Source organism: Oratosquilla oratoria, chromosome 20 (assembly GCF_046742065.1).
Source record: "Oratosquilla oratoria isolate Oo_2021 chromosome 20, ASM4674206v1, whole genome shotgun sequence".
NCBI lineage: Eukaryota > Metazoa > Arthropoda > Malacostraca > Stomatopoda > Squillidae > Oratosquilla > Oratosquilla oratoria.
The window spans coordinates 9843656-9871536 of NC_134796.1; the positions used below are offsets into that span (position 1 = coordinate 9843656).

Sequence of the window (27881 nt, forward strand, 5' to 3'; positions counted from 1 at the left end):
GCGTCATACTGTTGTTGTTTTTTTCGTTTCATCTCAAGTATTTACCAGATTCCCTCAGAATTCTGTTCTGTAACATTTTCAACGCACCCGATAGAGACGTCTTACACAGCAGCAAAATACTGCTTATTTTGATTCCTAAAGCCAAGGTAACTGGCCCCTGAATCTTGCAACCGTTGCTTGAAGTAGGGACTCGTAACAATTGCTGCAACTCAGTTTTGGTCACACATATTTCCGATCGCGTTAAAACGACGATAAAGTATACATACATACATACATACATGCATACATACATACATACATATACCAAGGGCTTTTTTTCCCTTACAAGGGAGGTACCCAAAGTCAAAGGTATAAATCCACTCCCACCCATTTCATCTCCACATACTCCACTCCCATTCACCATCCCTCCCTCCCTCTTTTCTTTGCTCCTACTGGATAATGGGTCATCCCTGCATCTCGCCCACTACCCTGGGTCAGAAGCAATGCAGCAAGACGCAGTGCATACACAGCAAGGCCGCTTCATTCAATCGGCGACCCCCCTCCCCGTCCCCTCATGCAGAAAAAGAAAAAACAGGGAGAAATCCCTTCTGGCTGCGTCAAAATATTATTCACACATACTCCCCCATCCCCCACCCAGTCCCTTCCATACATCACAGCATCATCCATACACAACCATTCTCCACTCGCCACTATCTTCTGTCTTCTCCCTTCCTTCCTCAACAGACATTCCCCTCTTTTCTGATGCCCCTTTTACCCCATCCATCCATCTCATCCTTGGCCGTCCCTCATATTCACTCCCCACACCATTGCCTTCCACACATCTTTTACTAATTTTTCTTCACTCAAAATATAAACACGATAAACAGTTAGAATGGATCACATGCCCATCTTTTTACCTGGCTGTGTTGGTTTCCGTTTGATAAATGCAGAGAGAAAATAAAGAAAATCGTTTCGGCGAATGACTTTGGGCAAACGAAATCAAAGGAGACAAAACTTCGATGAATGCAGATTGGTGTTTCCGAGTGCCCGTATGCGTGCAAGGTGCTCTGTTTCATTTCCCACCAACAGGATTGTGTTTGGCCGGGTGGTGCGGCTGAGTTATATTATTTTTCTCCCTCATCATATTCTTATCATCATTGATATTATTATTATCATTGTCGTTGACGCCGTTTATGATGATACTCTCATCATTGTTATGTGCATTTATGTACATATATATATATATATATATATATATATATATATATATATATGTGTGTGTGTGTGTGTGTGTGTGTGTGTGTTTGTGTGTGTGTGTGTGTTTCACCATGGTCTTGGATCACATGTTGGACTCTTAATCGACAGCTATTACCCTCCCGGATGAGAGCTCGGAGCTCATATTTGACATAAGAACATGAGACTGAAGGAGACTGCAAGAGACCATAAGGCCTACACTAGGCAGCTCCGTATCCATCACCACCTGTCATCCCCATCCATAAAGTTGTCTAATCGTTTCAAACAACTGATAGTTTCAGCGATTACTACATGGTTACTAAGTTTATTCCATTCGTCGACCACCCTATTAGTAAACCAATTCTTGCCTATTTCTTTTTTAAATCTAAATTTGTCCAATTTATAACCATTACTGCGAGTCCTGCCCTGTTGTTCTAATATGTTGACCTTGTTTGCATCACCCTTGTTAAAGCCTTTGATCCACTTGAACACCTCTATTAGATCACCCCGCACTCTGCGTCTTTCCAGAAAGTGTAAGTTAAAGTGCCTAAGCCTCTCTTCGTAAGGCAAATTTCTGAGTCATTGTATCATTTTGGTAATTCTTCTCTGTACTGATTCTAGTGAATTGGTGTCCATTCTGTAGGACGGAGACCAAAACTGTACCGCAAAGTCAAGGATGGGTCTAACTATCGCTAGATAGAGTTTAATGATTAACACTGCACTTCTATTCGTTACCGTCCTAGCAATGAAACCTAATGCCCTGTTAGCTTTATTCCTGGCGCTAATGCACTGTTTCCTGGTTTTAAGGTCCGGACTCACTAGAACTCCCAAGTCTCTTTCGCACTCAGTTTTCTCTAAAAGCGTGTCATCTAAGCTGTATCTATTTTCAAGGTTGCGTAGCCCTACGTTTAACACGCTACACTTAGAGATATTGAAGTTCATTTGCCATTTCATCGACCATGTGAACAATTTGTTAAGATCGTCCTGCAGAATCTCTGCGTCGTCTCGTGACCTAATTAGACGTCCTATTATAGTGTCGCCCGCTAACTTACTAACATCACTATTTATCCCGTCGTCTAAGTCGTTAATGTACATAATGAACAACAAGGGACCCAAAACCGAACCCTGGGGGACCCCACTAGTAACATTGCCCCACCTAGATTTTACTCCATTTATGGTGACCCGCTGTTTTCTGTTACTAATCCAAGCTCTAATTCATTCTAACACTTTTCCTCCTATGCCATGGGCTTTGATTTTATTTAGTAGTCACTGGTGTGGCAACTTGTCGAACGCTTTGCTAAAGTCAAGGTAAATAATATCGTAATTATCATTGTTATCTGACGCCTTATATACTTTAGTGTAAAAGGATAGAAGATTAGTCACACATGACTTACCCTTGGAGAAACCATGCTGTGAATCACGAATTGAATTATGTCTTTCGATGTGTTCTCTGAGTCAATTTACCATTACTGATTCAAGCATTTTCCCGATGTCAAACTGATTCGCCTGTAGTTGCATAAATACTACAGGTCAATGCAGTCTATGAGTAATGCCTGACCTTTAACATGCGCCTAACTCCCCGCCCACGAAAGTTGGTGTGTGTGTGTGTGAGAGAGAGAGATAGAGAGCGTGTGTGTGTGTGAGAGAGAGAAAGAGAGAGAGTGTGTGTGTATGTGTGTGTGTGTGTGTGTGTGTGTGTGTGTGTGTGTGTGTTTGTCTAAATATCCAATTTGGAAGGTATTTTTCTTCCTCTCTTTCGTAATTTTCATTTTTATTTATCCATTACGCATGAGCTGAAAAAATGTTGAAGATATACAGGATATTCATAAAATGATTAATTTATCGAACATCACCATGACAATGGCGGTATCGACACAATCTGCAACAACACATATCAGAGAAACGTTTACAGTTTCCGATCCCACTGTTTATATACTTCACGATAATCATATGATTTCTCTTGGTTAGAAAAAGGATGTTAAATTAGGCGCCTGGGTAGAGTGAGAAAAAATAATTAAATTGGAATGATCTGGCTCAAGGTCGGGCGGATGTCTGGCCAGCCAACTGATTTCCTGGCGTGATAGATGTGGTAGATGAGGGCATTGGAGTAGGTGTTGGAATACGAGAAACGTATTTTAAGTGTTAGATTTATTCTCATTTTCATACACAATAACTCCTATTGTTAGCTGGGTTTACTGAGACATACTACAGCAAAATCATAACCAACTCTTTCAACTCACTGTCTGTGTGTGTGTGTCTGCATACCCTCAAACTGTATAACCGAGCCTCTTTACATTCTGTCTCTTGTTTGTAATAACAAAACAAAATGGTTAACTGATCTCTTCAAACACCTTCGCGTTTGTTTGCGACCAAAGTCTAAGTATAGGAAGTAAGAAGACTCGATATATTTATACTTTGCTTGTGGCCGAGTGCCCACAGTCCCGCCGCCGATACCAAGGTCTGGTGCAAAGCGCCACCTGATAGCTAAGCCTACGTAGCATGTAGGCAAGAATAGAAATATTTCCTGTTGAGTCCCTTCACACTTCGAATCACTTTACTAACTCAACATAACTTCACCGCCTTAACTTTTGACAAAATGTCAATAAATCATAATGGAATGTGAAATGTATGGACAACCACAACGTCAGAATATGGCGGGAATAACAGGACCGCAAAGTGTAGCAGTGGGAAGCGATTCAAACCATCCAAAGTTTGAAGGTGTTCTGTATGCATCAATTTACTGGAGTATGTGTTTGTATTCTTCATTCCCCCCATTTTTTGCCATTATTTTCTGTCGCTCTGCAATAGATGTTTTCTCGAATTTTTCAAATGCTAACCGGGATGGACCCAACGCCGATGTTTGACATGACCCTACCTCAATATCAAAATATCTGTCACCGTATATTGTGCTCACCACTGTTCTAAACCCTCTAAAAATATCCTTCACGTCAGTCTGGGACATCTGTCCGTCTTAGGCACCAGAACACTACCTCCACTGGTATATGCTTTTTCAAGATCGACAAATTCATAAAAACATTTTCCTATTTCTCTCTAAAACCATTTCCTGCAGCTGCCTCACAACGAAGATCGTACCCATCATTTTACTTTGTTCCATCGTGAATCCGAATTTGTACATTTACCCCAACCTCTTATTCGTAATTTGCCCATTCACCTTCAGTTGGTGTTTTGTCATTTTCTATTTCTATACAAAAGGCTTCTTCCCTCTTATAAAGGAAGAACCCAGCCGAAAAATGCACCCACTCCCACCCATCTCACATTTATTTGTTTCCTTTGTATTTATTTATCTATTTATTTATTATTATTATTATTATTATTTTTTTTTTTTGTTTGTTGTTTTTTTTTTTTTTTTTTTTTTTTTTTTTTAAGATGAAGGGCCATCCCTGACCCTCACCCACTCCCCAGACTAGAAGCAATGTAGTAAGACACAGCACATCCTTTGGTTTGCCAGTTCTTCAAGAGTCTGGCATGAAAGCCACCGGGCCAAGGAATAGCATCTAACGCAATAGTATCTGCACCATCAAGAATATCAACATCAGCTATTTCAATATTGGTTTGTGAGGGTCCTCTTGTCTTGCTCTGCTGCATAAAGAAGTCAGCTGAGTCTAATAGTGATTCCTCTTCATATGGTGTGTTATGGAGCTTTTCTATTGTTGGCTAAGAATTAGTGCCATCTCCTTTCTTGACTAATGGACCAAATTGTGTATAACGTTAAGGAGACTGAGAACCTCAGATTTCATGCTTCACATCGACGAAATAGTCAACGCTACTACGCTCCCATGAAAATCGAAAGAGGACAGAGGAATTAGTAGTGTCTAACATTATAGGAAGGAAATCGCAAGCAGACAAGCGTCTTTAAGGTACGGTTACACTAGTCAACGGATGGATTGGATACCGAGCCTAGGGATGGGTTTCGTTCAACGCTGCCTAGAGACGCCCAACGCAGTACCGTTGTAGTCAGGGCCTATGACAGGGGGGTCCCGCTGGCCCATTGTTCCGGGGTCCACGAGCTAAGAAATGCCCCACAGCAACCATCATGCAACATCTACACCCCCCTCGATAACAAACCCTTTCTACTACCCCCAGCCCGACATACATTCACATACACAAACATCACTACAGTATACTTATGACACCAAGCTTACTTCTTTTTATTAATATTTATTATTAATTATTGTGAATTTACTGGACATCAAATTCTCAATTTTGAAAAAATATTTGCCTGCTTCGGGGCCCCAAAGGGGTCTTATACCGTCTTGTGAAGTTTCTTTTAGAGGCCCTGGTTGTAGTCCACACCTCAAAAGAGATACGAGGAAAAGAAATTGAAGATATATGTTAAGAGTATTCATATAGTATTCATATTTACGATATATAAAAAATATTATATTATATTATATTATATTATATATATATATATATATATATATATATATATATATATATACACATACATATACCAAAGGCTTTTTCCCCCTTACACGGAGGGTAGCCAAAAAGAAAAAGGCATAGAAACCACTCCCACCCATTCCATTCCCTACATATTCCACTCCCCTCCACCCTCCTCCCTCTCTCTTATCTTGGCACCTCCTGGATGACGGGTCATCCCTGCATCCTGTCCACTGCCCTGGGTCAGAAACAGTGTCGCAATACACAGCACATCCACAGCAAGGCCGCTTCATAATTTCGGCAACCTCATGTAGAAAAGAAGACGGGGAGAAATTCCTTTGGGCTGCGTCAAATTATATATTATATATATATATATTTAAATATATATATATATATATATATATATTTATACATATATTTATGTATATATATGTATATATATATATATATATATATATATATATATATATGTGTGTGTGTGTGTGTGTGTGTGTGTGTGTGTGTGTGTGTGTGTGTGTGTGTGTGTGTGTGTGTGTGTGTGTGTGTGTGTGTGCGCGCGCGCGCGTGTGTGTGCTAATAAGAACACGGGTACGTGTGTTCATTTAGGCAAAATAGATCACTTGGAAAAAGAAACTAACGAAGCAGAGCGCTTTCGCATATTACATCTTCAGTGCAAAAAGTACACAGTTGAACAGAAATACATAGTTTACATATACATGAAGAAGGAACAAGGACAGTTTACACAAGAGTAGAGGACATTTACCCCTGAAAAGCGATAATAAGCAAAATAATAATAAGGTAAAATGTAACCCTGCGACTGTGACCTAATGTCGCCCCTTTCTCATCAGTGGGACACATTGACCCTTGCGACCTGACCTACCGCTTTTCAGGGGGTAAATATCCTCTACTCTTATGTAAACTGTCCTTGTTCCTTCTCCGTGTATATATAATAATCACGAAGAACCCACAGTCGGAATAAAAGGAAACTTAGAAGAAAGTATACTTCTATATTTCGGCTAATAGCTATAGCCCTCTTCAGGAAAGTACTGAAGAGGGCTATAGCTATTGGACGAAATATAGAAGTTATACTTTCTTCTAAGTTTCCTTTTATTCCGACTGTGGGTTCTTCGTGATTATCGTTTACAAATGTGCTACTACATTGTGTCTAAGTGATGTATATATAAACTATGTGTTTCACTTCAACTATGTACTTTTTTCACTGAAGATGTAAAATACGAAATCGCTCTGCTTCGTTGGTTTCTTTTTCCAAGTGGTCTACTTTGCACACACACACACACACACACACACACACACACACACACACACACACACACACACACACACACACACACACACACACACATATATATATATATATATATATATATATATATATATATATATATATATATATATATATATATATATTTCAACGTACACAAGTGCACGATGAAATCGAACGTTCCACTCAAGTTCTGATCAATAACGGCTTCAATGAAAAAGAGATAAATTTTCAAACAAAGAAAATAATGGACGGCTGGCATAACAACAACAATGATAAACAAAATAAAGAGAAAATCAACATATATTATAAATCCACTTTTTCGTCAGCTTATAAAGAAGATGAACGCATTATGAAACTAATTATAAAAAGAAACATTAAACCAGTCAATCCAGAAAAAATACTAAATCTAGTGATTTATTATAAACAGCCCCCTACAAGAGAGAAAGGAACTTCAGAAATCACATGTCATCTATAGGTTCACATGTACACGAGGGAACTGTGAAGCCCTCCCATCCACCTATATTGGCATGACGACAATGAGGTTATCCCGTCGCCTCTCATACCACCTGACATCTGGAGCCCCTAAAAATCACTGTGAAGCCCTCCCATCCACCTATATTGGCATGACGACAATGAGGTTATCCCGTCGCCTCTCATACCACCTGACATCTGGAGCCCCTAAAAATCACTTAAGAGAAGCCCACGGCATAACACTAGCAAGAGAGACACTAGAGAAAAACACCGAGATTTTGGATTTATGTACTGACGATAGACGCCTCCCAATTTTAGAAGCGTTGTATATTAAAGAGTTGAGCCCAAAGCTAAATGTACAAGCAGAAGACCTTAGAGCCCTTCCAAGCACGAGACAAACCGTTACAAATACAAACATGAGACATAACACCACAAACGCCAATACGAGACAAAACGCCACTCGTCCAACTACGAGACAAAACGCCACATTCCGCCACAACACAAACCCGGAGGCTCCCTAGCGTACGTGACATTTCGTCCCTGCCCGTAATACTAGGTGACATCCCCCAGTGATTAGCAAGTATAGGAACTCTAGTATAAAACTTAGATCTTTACTAGAATCTTCGGATTAATTCTTATCCCTATAGCTACTGAAGAAGGGTCTTGAACCCGAAATCGCGATCTAGCTAATATGACTACATACAGCCAAGTCATAAATTTCCTTCCTAAGGAAAACAAATCCTTAATAAGGTATATGGAAAATACTTTTAAGAAAATCATTAATGCACAACTAGCCATCACTTTTAATGAAACATGCATTAGAGAAAAACTCCTGCCCAAATACACTGACAATATATATATATGTATATATATAATATATGTATATATAATATATATATGTATATATATATATATATATATAATATATACATATATACACACACACACACTCATATATATATATATATATATATATATATATATATATATATATATATATATATATATATAAAATAGTTCCGACAGTTGTCCTCGGACTCGAACCCAGGACTTGCACGGTGACAGGTCTGTGCTACCGACTACGCTACTGAGAATAAAAAATTTCTCAACCTCGGGATTAATCTAACTCCCGCAGGATTTGAGTCGACTGCTAACTGCCGTCCTGATCTCAATTTTACGAAGAACCAAGCCCACTTGTAGCTAGTGGATAAGCTGATATGTATCCTTGATAGACTTTCGTTGTTGTAATACCTGAATAGAATCGCCAATGACGACGATGTCAATCAAATAATTCCGACAGTTGTCCCCGGACTCAAACCCATAGACTACTTATATAAAACATATACTATATATTGAGATTAAGTACTAAATATACAACAAAGGAGTACTGCATATACAATAAGGAGAAGAATGACATATACTTACTATAAGTAACTATAGCTAAAGAGAAGAATTAGCCTACTACACGTGTAATCACTTAGAGTTGTATAGTACCATCGTGGCATCTGTTATTTATTATTCACGAGTGGTCGTTGATCCCACCTTTGCTCTAACAAGAAATTGTAGTATCACACTCGACAACTACGATAGATTGGTCAATGAATGGATGGGCGAGATGTATAGTACGCCCTTATAAAACAGTGTTCCATTAGAACACCACCTATGATTATGACAATTAGCCAAATACGTAGATACTGTACTCACTGGTATCTGGTTTAGCTTGAGTAGTAGCTTAGTTCATTCTAGGCTAGCATCTAATCAGCATGATCGAGATAATTACACCGATTTCAGACTTCATTCACAACCCGTCATTCCAACGTACAAAAAAAATCACATGCACTTCTTCAATACAACCTTACTAAGCAGGATTAAACCTCCATAGTAAGGCACAGAAGCTGCACGTCCCTCAGGGTGCCACAGTGGAGATCCATCTCAGCTGCGTCAATAATGACGGAATAAATTCAAACGTCTATTGAAACATAAACTGGGTGATGGGTCTAGAAATGAAACACGTATGCAGTCCGTGGGGCTGTCGAGCCGGGCAGACCAACTAACGTACTGTCGCAGTATAAGATAATCGGTTAAAACACTAGTGTCCGAGGAGTGTTTGTAGGAAGAGGTCACCGTAACGGTAAAACATAAACATGGCAGGCCTATTCAAGCAGCTTTGTTTAATTGTTTTAACGGAGGCTTGTTATGATGAGTTTTTCATCAAATTCAACTTTCTTCACGGTAGGAGCTTGAAGTTGAGATGTATATGAACTCATATATGATATAACATATGAAATTATTAGATACCTTAGTTTAGTATGCATGTTAAATGTTTTATGTTTATGGTGTTAGTATTTAACATTCACGAATGCAGTTTGTACATCTTTGACAACGTGTTGAATTTTTGAGATATGGAATGTAACAAGATTATATGAAAAGATGGGGATAGGAAAACTAGAGTCTAGAATACAGTATTTCTAATAAATTGCCCATTATTATGATTATACGAAAACGGAAACAAACTTAGGTTGAAAAACACGTAGAAAAGGAAATGGTTATTTTGTTAAAGGAAGTAGATGTAGGATAAATCAAAGAAATAATAGAATTTTAATATAAGAATATTGGACAAACTCCACCAAACGAGACACTTGCTTGCCTTGTGTATACGTAATACATACTGGATGGTCTACTATATTTCATGAGAGCTGTAATAGTAGAAAAAAAAGTGCAGAAAGGTGATAATCATCCCATCAGTGTTGTATGATCTGAGAAGATGCTTTAAGTCATTATATTCTTGTAATTCTGAGGTCTAGCCTCAGTGTATGCCTCAAATATATCTGAAGCGACGTGTTTAAACTTTATATTCTACTTGGTCTAATAAGGGTTTTGGTGTTTGAGAATTTCTCACCCACTCACAGCAAATTATACATATTTCTAATCTGTATTACAATAACTTCAACAGCTTTTCTTAGTAATATTTTTCCCACAAATTAATATTAAGGGATGGTGGAAAAATAATTCCCACAACCTTCATGCTACCCGATACTGATGCACCATTTCTGTTGTGAGAATGTGCAACCTAGGTTAGGTTAGGAAATGACTAATTTCTGCCATTGTGCCCCCTCCCCCCTTTGTAAGACCTCCAGTTCCTCACAGGTCCCCCAAGATCATTGTGGTAGAGGGGAGGAGTATCTCAGAAAATAGTTATGTCTATTGGAAGTCAAGGTCACAGTTGCTTGAATCTATCTATATACAGATAGCTTTTTCCCCTTATAAAATATAAGGGAGGTAGCCAAGTCAGAGGCATGTGCCTATTCCCACCCACTCCCCTCCACCATCCCTTCCACCCCTCCCATCTCAGCTCCTCATGCATGACAGGTCATCCCTGCATCTGCCAATTGCCCTGGGTCAAACACAATGCAGCAAGGCCACTTCACTTAATTGGCGACCCTCCCTCTCTGTCCCTTCATGCAGAAAAAGTTATATTGCTTGAATAACCTGAAGAATAGGGACAAAAACATGTCTCATGAAAAATAGTGGATGAGATGAAACCTCACAAATTCCATGAGTTTGAAGCTAAAGTAGTTTATGAGAGACTTTTTTTAAGGTTAGGTTAACCATCTGATATTAATTGGTTTCACTTGTACTCACTTTTGCCCTCAAGATATCTTTGGTACTTTTTCTTAGTATATGTGGAAGGATATCTCTCTCACACTTTCATATTCTTTCACACTTTCACATTCTCTCTTTTGAAAGATATTTTGCTATTTTCTATGAAATTTATTTTCAATCTATCACAGAAAATAAAAATGTTTACGGCAAAATGTGGAGTAAAAACACTGGAACGGTGCTAGGAAAGGAAGGTAGACAAGTCATACTTACCAGTTCATCAAAAAAAATCTTGTCAAGGATATAGTAACTACAGAGATGCATAGTATCCTTAACAGGCTTAGTTGTAATCAGTGGTGTTGATGGAAAAAATTACTATTAGTGAGGACAGTCATGGATGCATGTGGGTGGAGTTAAAACACTGGAATGGTGCTAGGAAAGGTAGACAAGTCATACTTACCAGTGCATCAAAAAGATATTGCCAAAGATATAGTAACTACAGAGATGCATAGTATCCTTGAAAGTGTCACAAACATGTGGCTTAGTTGTAATCAATGATGTTGATGGAAAGAATTACTATTAGTTGTACTTAATAATGTTCAAAAGGGCAGAATACTGTGAAACACCATTCCATATCAGAAAATAATGGAAGAGTGAGCAGTGTAAATGAAAATTTGAACCCTGTGGAACTTTTGTTGCATTAGGATAGGAGGCTGCTCCCTATCTGTTGTCATGTAATGGTTAATGAAATGAAAACAAGATGAAAAGCTGTTGATGTAAACTAGTTTACCCACACCTTTATCCATATAGTTGATCTTGTACCACTGCCATGTGTTCTTATATATCATGTGTTGGTTTAGTTAGATGAGGCTATTTATAGTTTGGTTAATAGTCCTGTTTTGTATAGGAAGTGGGGAGATGATAGTGGTATTAGTGTTTTGTCATCTAGGATTTGATGTAGTCATTGCTGTTCAAAGGGGTAAATGACAGAGTAGATGATTGTTGCAGCATGTTGTGTAGATTGGGCAGTTTAGCAGTACATATAATATCAAAAGGGGCTATACATTGCAAATGGGAGGATTGTTTCTTCTCATGTGGTGTCTGTGTGTGAACCAGGAATGTCCTGTTCTTAGGCATACTAGTAAATACATACATACATATACCAAAGGATTTTTCCCCCCACATGGGGGGGGGTAGCCAAAAAGAAAAAGGCATAGAAACCACTCCCACCCATTCCATTTCCTATATATCCCACTCCCCTCCACCCTCCTCCCTCCCTCTTATCTTGGCACCTCCTGGATGACGGGGCATCCTTGCATCCTGTCCACTGCCCTGGGTCAGAAGCAGTGTCGCAAGACACAGCACATCCACAGCAAGGCCAAAGACTACCTCCCTCATAAGGGTGAAAAATCCTTTAGCATATAGATAGGTCATTTAATATTAACAGCTATTTATATTATTTCATTTCAGCCCCATGTCTCAAGGCTGCAGTAAGCAAAGGACTAGGTTTGGCTATAGTAGCTGGATCTGTGCTTGTCAAGGTTCCTCAAATCGTCAAAATTCTTGGTGCCAGGAGTGCTGAGGGCATCAGCTTTTTAGGAACCTGCCTAGAACTGTTTGCCCTCCTTGCTACTGTCTCGTACAACTATATCATGAAATACCCCTTCAGGTAATTATGTTTGAAACAAAAGTAGATATTTATATATTTTTCACATACAGGAAGTGCATTGAATAGCCCACCATTTTTAAGTGGAAAAGGGCATTTATGTTGTGTATTTATCTAATTGTAGTATACATTGCTGGACCTGTGCTCATAGGGTTCTATCTCTATATCTCTCTATCACACTTGGCCATAAATGTATTGATGATGTTGGCAGTGATTATACCATCTAACTTGGTCCATGATATGCTATACAGCTGTGCTCATGGAGTCCCATCTCTGCCTCCATCAAACTTTGCCTTAAATTTATGGTTTGCTTTTTTTTTTTTTTTCCCTCTCTCTCTCTCTCTCCTTTATTTCTTCCTCTTCTCATTTCCCCCCCCTTTATTTATTTATTTTTTTCTGTCATTGATCATTCATCCCCTATCACCAGTCATGTTATTTTTTTCTATATCTTTCTCTAAGTATTATTGTAATGTCTCCTTTTTGCTCTTCCAGTGTGGGAAGTCCTATTTTTTTAATCATTCTTCCTATGTCTTATCATTCAGACTTGGTATCTTGGTTGCCATCCATTGTATTCACAATTTTTCATGTAACTTTGTTTAGATGTGGTGACCACACCACCACCATGTACTCCAATCTTGGATGGATTAATTTTTCGATTGTTTTTCTCATCATGTTATCTTTCATGTTGTGAAATGCCACATTTTTCAACAAATTATATCTTGTTAATACAACTTAGGGTTTGTGTGTATGAGAGAGATTCAACATGAACTTTGATCACGTGTTGGACTCATGGTCAGGAACTATTATCCCCTCCAATGAGAGCCGAGAGCTTTTACAGGGCCTGATCTTTGGGTAATACACACACAAACAAACAAACTTGACCTGGAAAGAAATGATAAGTGGAGTCCCACAAGGTTTTGTATGGGCTCTGATAATGTTTGCCACATATATAAATGACATGGATGAAGCATGGTAGCCAAAATTTGTGAAAAGGTTATAAAAAGTAGATGGATAAAACATTTGCAGAACAATATACTAAATCCAAAACAATTTGGTTTTAGACAGGAAGATCATGTACCACAAATTTGATATGTTTTTACTCGAGACTACTGGATATAATACAGGAAAGAGATGGATGGGCTGATTGTGCCTTCTTAGATCTACAAGAAGCTTTTGAGAAAGTCCCTCACAAAAAATATTAAGAGAACTGGAAACCATAGGAGGAATACAAGGTAAAGTACTGAAATGGAGCACTCTCTGTATGGAAGAAAAATGAGGGTAGTGCTCAGAGAGAAAAGTTCTACTTGGGAAGAGGTAATTAGTGGAGTTCTACAAGGAACAGTATTGGCTCCAACAATGTTTGCTGTTTATGTGAATGGCATGGATGAGGATGTGGAATATTACATGAGATTCTTTGCAGATGACTTAAAACAGTTAAAGAAAATGAGTACTGAAACTAACTGTGACTCACTGCAGAGAGATCTGAACATGGTTTGGGAATTGAGTCAGAAGTGGGAAGTGGACTTCAACATAAGAAATGTAGCATAATGGAATTTGAAAAAAAAAAAGGGATATCAGGACAATATAAAATTGATGCAAAGAAAGTAAGGTGGAATCTGAAAGACCTGGGAGTAATCATCACAAAGGATGTGTCCCCTGACAAGTATATAAATATAATTGTCAGCGAAACCTATATCTTGCTAAGATCAATAAAAGTGGTTTTTACTTACTTGGATGAAGAAATGGTAAAGAAAATACTAGTCACACTGATAAAGCCAAAATTGGAGTACGCAGTGACACTGGTCACCCAGTACTATAAAGAATACGAGGAAAATTGAGAGAATCCAGAGAGTAACTATGAATATGGCCCCAACACTATCAAAACTGTCATATGAAGACAAATTGTCAAAACTAGAATTACAGACTGGAACAAAAAAGAGAAAAAGGTGACTTGTTGACCATCAACAGAATTATGAGAGGTATAGAAGTCCTCGATAGAGAAGACTTGCTAAATTGGGATAAGAGAAACACAAAAGGACATGGAAGGAAGCTCAAAAAGGACAGTTATAGAAGATTTATGTGCTCCTAAAAACAGGATCTAGATGATATGTGACCTTCATTAACCACTTCCATACGGTGATGCCTACGTAGGCGTCATGAGGAGCAAATGGGTACACGATGATGCCGACATCGGCGTCTTAATTATATTTATTGTAGTCATACCTACGTAACCTCCATTCTCTCTAAACTGGCTTCATCATATTTTCTATGGTTATCAAAATTCACGGGTGAAAGAGATCGAACGATTGAGCACTGACTTTATTTTTTATAATGCGATTATTATGACGCAACATCACACGTCGGGCAGCTAATGCTGCCAGACGTGCAATGTGCCCTGAAGGATGGAAGCAACGTGGTACTTATGGGAGATTTCAACTGTAAAGAAATATTTTGGGAAGAGATGACAGTGAAAGGTGGAGAGGATCAATGGAGAAATGTATTACTCAACATGACTATAACATACAATGGGTAAAAGAAAATGCTAAATTTAGAAATAATGAAGAACCCTCGAGACTAGATTTATTATTTACACCAAAACCTGAAATTGTGGACAGAATTGAATACAAGACACCAATTGCAATGTGAGCATATACTACTTGAGTTAGAACTAAAGGATGAAATATAGAGAGGAATGAGAAACAGAAAAGGAAGACTGATGTATAGTAAAACAGACTTGGAAATTTTTTCTTAAAGCAAACTGGGAAAAATTCTGCAATAAAGAAACCCAAATGAAAGGAAAAGGGATGATTCTGATGAAAATATGTAAAGGAGTGGATATCTACTGTATATCCTAAAGCAAAAATATGAAAAGGTGTAAATTAAGTGCTGGTTTAACAGAAGGTCCAGTGAAATGAAAGAAAAGATAAAGCTTGGAGAAGATGAAGAAAAGACAAAAAAAAAAAAAAAAAAAAATAGAAAGTGGCAAATATATATTAATCAATGGAGTGAATATGTAAAAATATGCAGGGAAGAAAAAAGAAACTATGAAAAAGACATAATAGAAAAATGTAAGGATCAGACATAACTATTCTATAGATATGTGATCGGTAATTTAAAAACAAACAGGAATAATAGGATATGGCAGACATACCTTCTCCCTGCTCTTTCCTCTTCAAAATATCTAGCAGATACCATATCTATGAATTTTTCTTACTATAAATAGAATCGATGGTAGTAATTACCAAATACCATAACTGTGAATTTACCGGATAAATAATTACCGTATAAGGAGGACTTGCTGTATTTATGGGAGATTTTTAACTGCAAAGAAATCTGTTGGGCAGAGATGACAGTGAAAGGTGAAAAGGATCTATGGGGAAATGTATTATTTGACATAACTATAGAAGATACGATGACAGAATGGTAAAAGAAAATACCGGATATAGAAATAATGAAGAACTGTCAAGACTAGATTTAATATTTACATCAGAACCTGAAATTGTGGATAAAATTGAATACATGATGCCACTTGGGAAGAGTGACCACATATTGCTTGAGTTTGAACTAAAGGAGGAAATATAGAGAGAAATGAGTAATACAGAAAAAGAAGACGGATGTATAATGAAATGGAATTTGGGAAATTTGGGAAATTATTTCAAAAAGCAATTTGGGAAAAATTCTACAATGAAGAAAAACAAGTGGAAGAATAATGGATAATTTTGATGGAAATCTATAATGGAGTGGATATGTACCAAGACAAAAACAGGAATAGGTGTATATTAAGTGCTGGTTTAACAGAAGGTGCAGTGAGGCAAAAGAAGAGATAAAGCTTGGAAAAGATGGAAAAAAAAAGAAAAAGGAAAAAAAATGGAAAGTGGCAAATAAATATCAATCAAAGAAATGAATATGTAAAAATATGCAGGGAGGAAAAAGAATCTATGAAAAAGACAGAAATATGTAAGGACCAGCCAAAATGTTCTATAGATATGTGAACAGGAAACTAAAAACCATACAGGAAATAGTGAAATTACGCCAAGGGAATATAGAATACACAGAAGTTATAAAAGTGGCTGAAGTTATGAGCAGACACTTCAAGTCTGTGTACACTAGAGAACATATACATTGGGATGAAGGGAGTGAAGTGAGATCCTCTCTACCCCATGAGGGAAATTACAGTAACACAAAGAAAAAATAATGGACCAAATAAATGTTGATGTCAAGAAATTGCACTGCCCAGATGGAATTGCAAACTGGATACTAAAAGAATGTAAAGATGAACTAATAGATAAAATATATAATGTAATAAACTGCTCACTCAAAGAAGGAAAAATACTGTAAAACTGCCAATATCATACCAATATATAAAGGGGGGGAGGGAATAAGGAAGACCCAACAAATTACTGAACAGTCTCCCACATAAGCACAGTAGCCAAAGTTTGTGAAAAAGTTATCAAAAATAGATGGACAAAACAAATGGAGGAGAACAATATACTAAATCTGAGACAATTCAGATTTAGACAGGGAAGATCATGTGCCACAAATTTGATCTGTTTCTACATGAGACTAATAGATATAATACAAGAAATGGACAGATGGGCTGATTGTGTTTTCCTATACTTACAAAAAGCTTTTAATAAAGTATTGCACAAAAAATTAAGAAAACTGGAAACCATAGGAGGGATACAAGGTAAACTGCTGAAATGGATGGAGGATTTCTTGCATGGAAGAAAAATGAAAGTAGTGCTCCAAGATAAGAGTTCTACTTGGGAAGAGGTGATTAGTGGAGTCCACAGGGATCAGTATTGGTTCCAATAATGCTTGCTATTTGTGTAAATGACATGGATAGGGTGTGGAATGTTACATGAGCTTCTTTGCAGATGACACAAAATTGCTGAGGAAAGTGAGTACTGAAATGGATTGTGAGTCGCTGCAGAGAGATCTGAATAGGGTTTGGGAATGGAGTCAGAAGTGGGAAGTGGACTTCAATATTAAGAAATGTAGCATAATGGAATTTGGGAAAAAGTGAAAAAATAATATCAGGACATAAAATCGGTACAAAGGAAGTAAAGGAAGTGTGATCTGAAAAAGACCTGGGAGTAATTATCACAAAGGACATGACCCCTGATAAAGAAATAAAATTGTTGGAGAAACCAATAACTTGCTAAGATCAATAAAGGTAGCTTTTACCTGCTTGGACAAAGAAATTGTGAAGAAAATACTAGTTACTAATAAGGCCAAGACTGGAGTATGCAGCAACACTATGGTCACCCAGTACTAAAAAGTATACAAGGAAAATTGAAAGAATCCAAAGAGCAACTACAAAGATGGCCAACATTTTCAAAACTGACTTATGAGGAGAAATGGTCAAAACTGGAATTACCAACCCTGGAACAAAGAAGAGAAAGAGGTTACTTGTTGACCATCTATAGAATCATGAGAGGCATGTAAGTCCTTTATAGAGAAGACTTACCTACTAAATTGGGATAAGAGAAATACAAGGGGACATGAAAGGAAACTTGAAAAGGACAGTTATAGAAGAGATATAGATAAATTTGTTTGGCAATGAATTGGTATACATGAAGTGCAGATAATGAAATAAGAACACATAGTTGGAAATAACAATTACAATTGCTGAGGATAACACAAAAAAGCATGTAAGCTTATTTCCAAATATGATAATTGGAAATCAAAGGTATAGATTAAGTTGGAACCATACATGAATTTGAGTCTAGGTATGCTAGAAAATTAGAGAATAGGAGACGACCCTACAAGCATTGCTCCTTTCCTTTATACTGCAATTACGTAAATACAATTAGTTAAATCCGCACATATAGCCCAAGCTCAAACAGTACATGAATTCATATTTAAACATGATAATTGGAAATGAAAGATATAGATTAAGTTGCAACCTTACGTGACTTTGAGTCTTGGTATGTTAGAAAATTAGAGATTAGGAGACGGAACCCAATGAATGTTCCTCCTTACCTGTATACAGTGAGTCCTCCTTATACAGCAATTTCTTTATCTGGTAAATTCACAGTTACGGTATTTGGTAATTACATAAGGCGCGCCTGACTATAAGGCACACCTGGTCTCGTCATCGGATAATCGTGCATATGTGAGTGCATTCAGAACTGAACATTTTCGTTGTTGAATGAGAAAAATCAGTTGGGATTTAGCAGAATTACAAAAATAAATATATTTTTTTATTTTGGTCGGTGAAATCGGACCACCTCCATGGACGGTCTGCCCTGCCAATACCCCTAAAAAACAACATAAACACGTTACGGGAATTGTGGGGAATTAAACCAACATTAGTAGTTTTATTCCTGGAATTTTCTATTCACTTAAAAACAAGATTTATTACAAATGAAGGTAAATTTTTAGTTTCGACCATGGGCACAATATAGAAATAGAAAATTAATGATTAATTTTGTAGATTATAATATATCAACATAATATGCAATTTTGTGGGCAGAAATAAAAAACAAAAGGTGCTAAAACAGATTTCGTAAGTAACGAAGTCGTGTCGTACTAATGGTACGCCATGCTTGTTATGATAGATGCCGATGTCGAAGAAATGAAAGGATAAATTCGCCTAACCTAACCTAACCTGTGTTTACCTGCAAATTAAATGTCATCCGGCTCGTCCTTGTTGTCGTTGTGAGAGACGCTGGCGCCTGGCGGGCTTTTCAACCACTCTGTCAGATTGTGGGGTATGCAAAGTTCTTGCAGCTTGAAGGAATGCATGTATCTCTGCTCCATAACATTCCTTCAAGAAAATGTACCTGGCGAGGTACTGTCGTTGGTACCGAGGCTGTCGATTGACAGACAAGACGGCGTCCCGATCCTATGCTACTGACTTCGTTCATTAGCACATTTGTTTGTAGCAAGGTATTTTTTATTTTCATTTCCGCCCACAAAATTGCATATTACGTTGATACATTTTAATTTACAAAATTAATAATTAATTTTCTATTGCTGTATTGCACCCATGGTCGAAACAAAAAAAAAAATACCCAAATGACTACAGTCGGAATGGAGCGAGACTAGACCAATGCAAAATGGCTGTCTGTGTTGTGGAATCTATCATGTCATAGCCATGATAGCGTAAATGAATGCGGTGGTATGGACTCAAAAACTGTCGAAGTTTTCGCAATTCTCTTGTCAAGATACATGCATCTTGGTTATAACTTGGTTGTAACATTTGCTAGGCCTATGCACTGTCGCCGTCAGCAGGCTAGCTATGAAACGTGTCAAAATAGTACGTCACTGTCCTAGGCCTATTTTTTTTTTTTTTTTTTTTTTTTTTTTTCTCCCCCCCCCCCCCGATTTTGGCTGATTTTAAGGATTTTGCCCGCACCTTATAGTCTGAAAAATACGGTACATGTTATAATGGGTTCAGTATACGGTAATTTCAATTTGTGGTAAGGTTTTCAGGAATGCATATGTACCATATGATGAGGACTTATTGTACTACAATCAGGTGAATAGACACACTCTTACACACACACACCACACAACTCATGGCACAGTTGGTAGAGTTCCTGACTGCCACTATGGAGGTCTGGGTTTGAATCCAGCCCAGGGCTGAAATAATTTCAGTATTGCTGCACTGCGGGTTATTACTCCAACTCTCGTGGGCGGGGAGTTGGGGGTGTGTGCATGTAAGGTCACAGGATTACCCATAGATTGGTCATATATGAGCTCCGAGCTCTCTTTCAGGAGAGAAATAGCTGTTGATCATGAGTCCAACACATGATCCAAAGACCATGATGAAACCAGAGTTGAAGTTGAGCTGTGCATTGATGTTGAAAAAATTAGCCCTGGGTGGAACTCGGACTCAAATCATTGAATAAGCACTCGATAGTGGCAGCACTGCACCATTGAACTGTACCTGTGTGTGTTTGTAATAAATTGAAGTTGAGGAAATGGTGTTGAAACTCCTTATTTTTTGTTTCAGTGCATATGGAGATGGATTCTTCTTGTTAATCCAAACTGCTACAATTGGTGCATTAGTATTGCACTATAAAGGTGCCACAAGCAAGGCCATTGCATTTCTTCTGACGATTCTTTTCTCCTTACTGTACCTGTGTTCAGGTTTGGCTTCAGTAACGGCACAGTGGTACATGCAAGCCTCAAATATTCCCATAGTATTTTCTGGCAAGGTAAGACTTTTATTCACATTGATATTTAGTGTATATTATGAAGTATTGAATGTTATATTCTTAGTGTTATCTAGTATATTTGATATAGACTAGTAGTCTCGCAAGCTGTTTGTTGATCAGCAATTGTCGGCATGTCTTGTCTGGATATCAAAAAATCCATTACCCCATATCACTTTTGCAGGAGACAAATGGTTCCAAGATAGTTGGCAACAGCCTTGGCTAGGCCCATGTCACTCAAGGGGGATATGTTGTTGGTTTCTGGATAGGGTTAGATTAAAGCTGAATAAGATGTGTTCAGTATCTTATCTTTATAAGATAGTAACTGAGTTCCCATTATTTCATGGTTGAGTGATGTGTAGACAAATCTGGTGGCCGTTTCTGGTTACCTGGGAGCTGTGGGTTTCCAGCAAGATGTATTGATTGAGCAAAATGTAAATTAACACACACTCTCTCTCTCTCTCTCTCTCTCTCTCTCTCTCTCTCTCTCTCTCTCTCTCTCTCTCTCTTTCTCTCTTTCTCTCTCTCCCTCCTTTCCTCTATCTCTCTCCCCCTCCCTACCCCCTCTTTCTATCTCTCTCCCTCCCTATCTCTTGCTCTCTGTTTCCTCTTCTTGGTCATTCTATCTATATATTTATTAAGCCCACAAGTCCAGGTCATTATATGCAAATATTATTAGCTCTCGGTAGGATTAGGTCTTGTCACTCCTGGCATGGAATCAGAGGAACTTGTGTCAATTGTGATATCCAGCTGGGAATGGCATCACATTTAGAGTCGTTCAACTCTTGAGAAATAGGAGGATGCAGCATATACAAAGTTGTACAAAATTAATTTAGGGGATACATGGTACTCAAATACTAATTTTTAATTAGAATTTGTTGAAACAGCCACTCTGAAAACAGTTCAAAATGGCTCCTTCGATGAGAGCATTTATCAAATGCCAGGGTTTCCAAGTCTTTCTATTCAATCTCGGAAATATGTTGCCAGTGCATAGCTGAAAAGCCCATAGAGAATCTTTAGGCAGAGGACATAGAATTGAAAAGTAAGGTAACAATCCTTGAAGAATTTGTAACTTCTTACATGGGTACCAACACTTCTCCACCACGTGCTGCTGTTTCGACATCTGTACCCCAAACCTATGTCACAGCAGCAACCCCTGCCCTAACACCTCTTACATCATCAGGTCAATAACCTCAAGTGATGAATTCACCACAGTTAAAGACTGTCCCTGAGCAAAAGGTAAAAAGCCTATTGAGCCTGTCATGACACAAAACTCGTTTGGTCCCTTGGCTGTCTTGGACAGTGAACCAGATGATAGTGTTATTGTGGGAGATTCATTAATATGACATTTGTTAGAAGAGTTCTATGGAAGAGCTCCAAAAAGAAGGAAAAGATATTGTTTTCCTGGAGCCAAAATTGATGACATCACGAATGCCATTGAAGTATTCAGTGATAATGAAGAGGCAGACTCGGTTTACATGTGTATGTAGGTGTGAATGACATCATGAACACGAACTCATAAGAATTGATGAATAAATACAAATGTATGATTAATGGGCTAAAGGCAAAGCATAACAAGATCATGATATCTGTCATTCACCCTCGCATCAGTGCTGAAGGATAGTTTTACAGCAGGGCTTTCAGCACAAATAACTGCTTGAAGCCCTTGTGCTCAAAATGAAAATATTGAGCTCATAGACTTGTGGAAACTTTTCTACAATCAACAAGCACTTTTTAATCAAGACTGCCTCCACCTCAATCCAGTTGGATCTGTCCGCCAAGGGAGACTCCATAATGATGTACTGGAGGCATATTGGGCAAAATCCAACAGCAGAGGGGACCTCGATCTCCATCAGGTATCCACTCATAGGCAGCAATTAAAAGTGTTTTGTCAATGCATGTAGCTTGTGAAGTAAATTCCAAGACCTTGCTGCACTAACTTTTCTTGAAGACATATTGTTGTGGTCACTGAATATAAGAAGCTGAGAGAGGAGTGGGAGGGAGTGAAGGATAGAGTAGAACTAGGAGTTGAGGAAGAATGGGGATGGTTCAAGGAGGGAGTCATAAGATGTGCAAAGATAGTGTGTGGAACAAGGAGGGCGGGAGGAAATAGAAGGAAGGGTAGTGAGTGGTGGGATGAGGAAGCGAAGAAGGGTGTTGAAGAGAAGAAACGGGCTTTCATAGATTGGTTACATTTTAGGATGAGGGAATCGTATGAGAGGTACAAAGTAAAGAGAAGAGAAGTAAAGCATAAGATAAAGGAGGCAAAGAGGAGAGATGTTAAATGGGGTAAGAGTATGACAGAAAATTTTGAAAGTAATAAAAAGATGTTTTGGAAAGAAATTAAGAGGTAGAGGAGGCAAATCAAGTAGAGAAGAAAAGGTAAAAGGTGCAGATGGAGAAATGATAATGGAAGAGAAGGCAGTGAGAAGACAGTGGGCAGAGTATTTTAGGGAGTTGCTTAATGTGAAGGAGGATAGGAAGGGAAAGGCAATTGCAGTGGGAAGTGCTAAGAAAATGACCGTGATGAGTGAGGAAAATGGAGGAGAAATAAGAAAAGATGTGAAAGCAGCTGTTAAGATGATGAGAGCAGGTAAGGCACCTGGGTTGGATGGATGCCATGCAGAATGTCGCAGAAAAGGAGGTACAGTTATGGTGGACTGGCTGGTGATGTTATTTAATGTTTGTATAAGAGAGGGTAAAGTGCTGGAGGAGTGCCTGTATAGTTCCACTTAACAAGGGAAAGGGCGACAATTGTGAGTGTAGTAGTTTCAGAAGGATCAACTTGGTAAGTGTAGTTGGGAAGGCTTATGGGAATGTCTTGATTGAGAGGATTAGGAGAGGAACAGAGTGAGTATTTGGTGAGGAACAGTGTGGGTTTAGGACAGGTAGGGGTTGTGTAGATCAGATTTTTGTGGTAAGACATATGTGAAATAGCTATAGGAAAAGGTAAGGATGTTTTTTGGGCTTTTATGGATCTGGAAAAGGCAGTCAAGAGTTTTTATGAGAGTAGTTGAGCTTGTGTTAGGATTAGAAGTGGAGAGAGTGAGGGGTGGGACTTCGTCAGGGATGTGTTGTTATTTGGCCCTGGCTGTTTAATTTATACATGTATGGGGTGGTGCAAGAGGTGAATGCAAGGGTAGTGGGTCAGGGATTGGAGATGGTTAAAGAAAATGGAGAAAAGTGGAAGATTAGCCAGTTGTTGTTTGCTGATGACACTGGTTGTAGCAGGATCAGAGGAGGGAATGAGGAAGTTAGTGACAGAGTTTGGGAAGGTGTGAAAGAAGTTGAAGATAAATGTGGGTAAAAGTAAAGTGATGAGATGTATAAGGGGGGAGAGTGGCAGCAGACTGGAAGGGAGTATTAAGGGAGGGAGACTGGAGGAAGTGGATATTTTTAGATACTTGTTTGCAAATGTGGCAGGAAAGGGAATGGAGGTGGAGGTAGAATGTAGATTGAGAGAGGTGAGTAAATGCCTTGGTGGATTAAAAAGTGTAATGAGAAATAGACATTTGGGAATGGATGGTAAGAGGAGATTGTATGAAGGAGTGATTGTGCCAACAACACTGTATGGGGCAGAAACATGAGCATAAGAGGGGAAGAGAGGAGTTTGAATGTGTTTGAGATGAAATACCTGAGAAGTATGATAGAGGTTACTAGGCTAGATAAGAGGGAGAAATGAGGAAGTGAGGAGGAGAACAGGGGTGGAAAGGGAGCTGGGAGATAGGGTTGATGAAAGAGTATTATGATGGTGTGGACACATGGAAAGAATGAGTGAAGAAAGATTACTAAAAGAGATGTGGAAGGAGTGAATATGAGGGGTTGTCCTAGGATGAGATGGATGGAAAAGGGGAATGTCTGTTGAGGAAGGACGGGAGAGGACAGGAGATAGGAGTGAATGGAGAATGGTTGTGTATGGATGATATTGTGATGCATGAGGGGGAGTGGGTAGAGGATGGGGGGTGAGGGAGTATGTATGAGAAATAAATTGACGCAGCCCAAAGGGATCTCCCCATCTTCTCCTTTTCTGCATGAAGGGACAGAGAGGGAGGTCGCCGAATTAATGAAGGGGCCTTGCTCTGGATGTGCTGTGTCTTGTGACACTGCCTCTGACCCAGGGCAGTGGACAAGATGCAGGGATGACCTGTCATCCAGGAAGTGCCAAGAAAAGAGGGAGGGTAGAGGGGAGTGGAGTATGTAGGGGATGGAATGGGTGGGAGTGGTTTCTATGCCTTGTCTTTTGGCTACGTCCTCTAAGGGAGAATAAAGCCTTTGGTATATATTTATGTATAAATATATACTGAATATTGGATAAACACTGAAAATATAGATTTCTTACTGGAATATAGTATAAAAGGGTATTCGATATTCAATGATGAATGGTCATAAAGAATAGGTGGCAGTGTACTTCTTTATGTAAAATAATGCCTACAAACACAGAAGATTACTAAATCGTACATAAGGAACATTGACGCTAAATATGTGCAAATTTGTGAATAGGCAGAAAATTCCCAGATATTTTTCAATATAGATCATGTAAAGAACTTCATATTGGTAATAGAAATGTCCAGGACAGTTACATGATGAGTGGTATACAAGTAGCAAATGTAGACCAAGAGAAAGACCTTGTGTTGTGATATCAGATGATCTTGAACCAAGCAAACAGTGCTCAGAAGTCATTAAAACTATAAATAAATTAGTTGGATTTATAGGTAGAGCTTTTGAGTTTAGAACTGAAGAAATTATTCTTAATCTTTACAATGTCCTAATCAGACCTAATGTAGAATACTGTGTACAGTGCTGGTCTCCATATTACAAGAAGGATATACAGAAGTCAGAAAGAGTGCAGCAGAGAGTAACAAGCTCATCCCTAGGTTGCGGAACAAGCCGTATGAAGAAATTTTAAGAGAACTAAATTTGTTTAGTCTCTCAAAACAGAGAATGAGGGGGTAATCTAATTGGTCTTCAAAATTGTCAAAGGAATTGAAACATGGATGTGGAAACATGTTTCAAAATCGACACCAATGCAACTAGGAATAATGGATGCAAGCTTGTAGAAAAAAACTATTTCAGACAGGCATGGCAAAATACTCTTTTTTCAGTTGCGTTGTTGATATATAGAATAGTCTACCATCCAGTGTGATTGGTTGTTCCACTGTAGAGGTATTTAAAAAATGTTTACATTTACTTAGCTACAAACCCTAGACTAGAATTATGTACTTTTAGATAAGTTAAAGAAAAAAAAAAAAATAGATTAAGTACCGGAACAGCCTTTTAAGGACCTGTAGGTCTGTTGCTGTTCATTTATGTATGTAACTATCTCCCCAATTCTCTCTCTCTCTCTCTCTCTCTCTCTCCCTCCCTCTCTCTCCCTCCCTCCCCTCCCCTCCCTCTCTCTCCCTCCCTCCCTCCCTCCCTGTCTTCTCTCATCTTCTGTTGTCTCCTCTCTCTCTCCTCTCCCCTCTCCTCTCCTCTCCTCTCTTCTTTGTCTCCCCCATATCTCTCTCTTTTTCTCCTCCCTCCCACTCTCCCTATCCCCTTTCTCACTCACTCACTCACTCTCTTTCTCTTCCAGATGGTTCAAGCCTGGTCCAACTTTTGCAGTGGTAGCACAGGACAGCTGTCCCTAATAACAGTACTTCTCTTGTTCCTTGGGTCTATAGCTAGAATATTTACTTCTATTCAGGAGACAGGTGATATGGTTATAATTATAACTTATATGGTTGCAACTGTTGCCAATGGAGTCTTAGTTGGGCAGGTGATGTATTACTGGAATGTCCCAGTCAAAACCAAGAAAGAGTAAGCATGTGATAAAGTTGACCCATTGCACGTGAACACAAGTTGAATGGTATTTTTCACTGATTTGTCATAGTCCATCGGATCAAACAAGAGGATAAAGGTTTCAGGAGTGTTTCTGAAAGACTTGTTATGAATATATTTTAACTTGCATAATGTTATTTTATATAGTAGGCTCTTACTCAATATGTACAATGACAAATTATATAATTTGAGTTAATGCATTTACTAAATATAGAAGGGTTGAAGGTTGGGTAAGATAATTACTTGAATCATTCCCAGTTGCCAAGTCATATGCACGGGTAACTAGATGTTACTGTATTGTTTAAGTCTGCTTCAGTATTTGTAGAGTTAGTGTTATATGTGGTCATTCATTGTAGGTTAGGTAAAGGGAATACTGAATGTATCAACTTGGATTGCAAATTGTATTTTAAAAAGTGAGGTTTAGGTGAGGTCAGTGCTGTGGAGGAGCTGTGCTTTTTATTTATTTATTTAGTTTTTATTTATTTTTTTTTTCTTATTGTGAACCAATACTGTGGCAGGGGACAGGGCAACCTTTCAACCCCAACATGTCAAATTGGGAGGTAGTTTGAAGGGGTTTTGTTTTTTCATGTGGATGTATGCTTTGACTCAGCCATCCACTCATAAGGGGGAAAGGGCCTTTGGTATATACACACATATATATATATATATATATTATTGTTATTTTGTATGATGATTGTTGTTATAAATTAGAGAAGATGGATAACTTGTTTTTGCCATACCCTTCAGTAACCAGTGGCAGTGCTTATGAAACTACTACCGTAAGTATTTTGGCATGAGTTAGACTTAGTCTTACCATGGAGCACTTTACTAAGAGTACTTAAGTGTTACCTACCAAACTCCTATGCACTCCACTTTTAGTCCATGGGCTCCAAGGGATCCAAGATGTGGCATACATTGTGAGCCATTCTGCCAAGTTAATCTTAGTACATACCTTTCTCTTGTTTCCCATCTATGTGTAATTATTATTGTTATAATTATATATACAGGTAGTCGTCGACTTACGACCTATGCGACATACGACTGATCAACTTTACGACCACGAGATAGTGCAATAATATTTAACATTTAATAGAGTAATAGAACTGCAATGTTATGCCTGGCAGCACAGAACAATTACTCCGCACGCCGCGAGACGCGAGTACGATAGTTTTGGCACGCTGTCGACACCGTCAGCTAAATATTCTTTCAATTTTTTTCTTTGCAGTAAAATGTTTCCTAATTTTGCATTGCATTTTGT

General features: G+C 38.4%; 1 protein-coding gene across 1 annotated transcript; it reads left to right on the forward strand.

Moving 5' to 3' along the window:
* Window positions 1–9334: 9334 nt before the first annotated feature.
* LOC143036381 (mannose-P-dolichol utilization defect 1 protein homolog) lies at window positions 9335–27347 on the forward strand. The gene is made up of 4 exons (XM_076203649.1): window positions 9335–9604; window positions 12443–12641; window positions 20602–20806; window positions 26379–27347. The coding sequence occupies exons 1-4, from the start codon at window positions 9517–9519 to the stop codon at window positions 26604–26606; spliced, it is 720 nt and encodes a 239-aa protein (XP_076059764.1). The 5' UTR covers window positions 9335–9516; the 3' UTR covers window positions 26607–27347.
* The last annotated feature ends 534 nt before the right edge of the window (window positions 27348–27881 follow it).

Coding starts and splice junctions, on each gene's coding strand:
- LOC143036381 (XM_076203649.1), top strand. CDS start 9,517: ATGGCAGGCCTATTCAAGCAGCTTTGTTTAATTGTTTTAACGGAGGCT. Junction 9,605..12,442: donor CAAATTCAACTTTCTTCACG/GTAGGAGCTTGA, acceptor ATTTCATTTCAG/CCCCATGTCTCAAGGCTGCA. Junction 20,807..26,378: donor CCATAGTATTTTCTGGCAAG/GTAAGACTTTTA, acceptor TTTCTCTTCCAG/ATGGTTCAAGCCTGGTCCAA.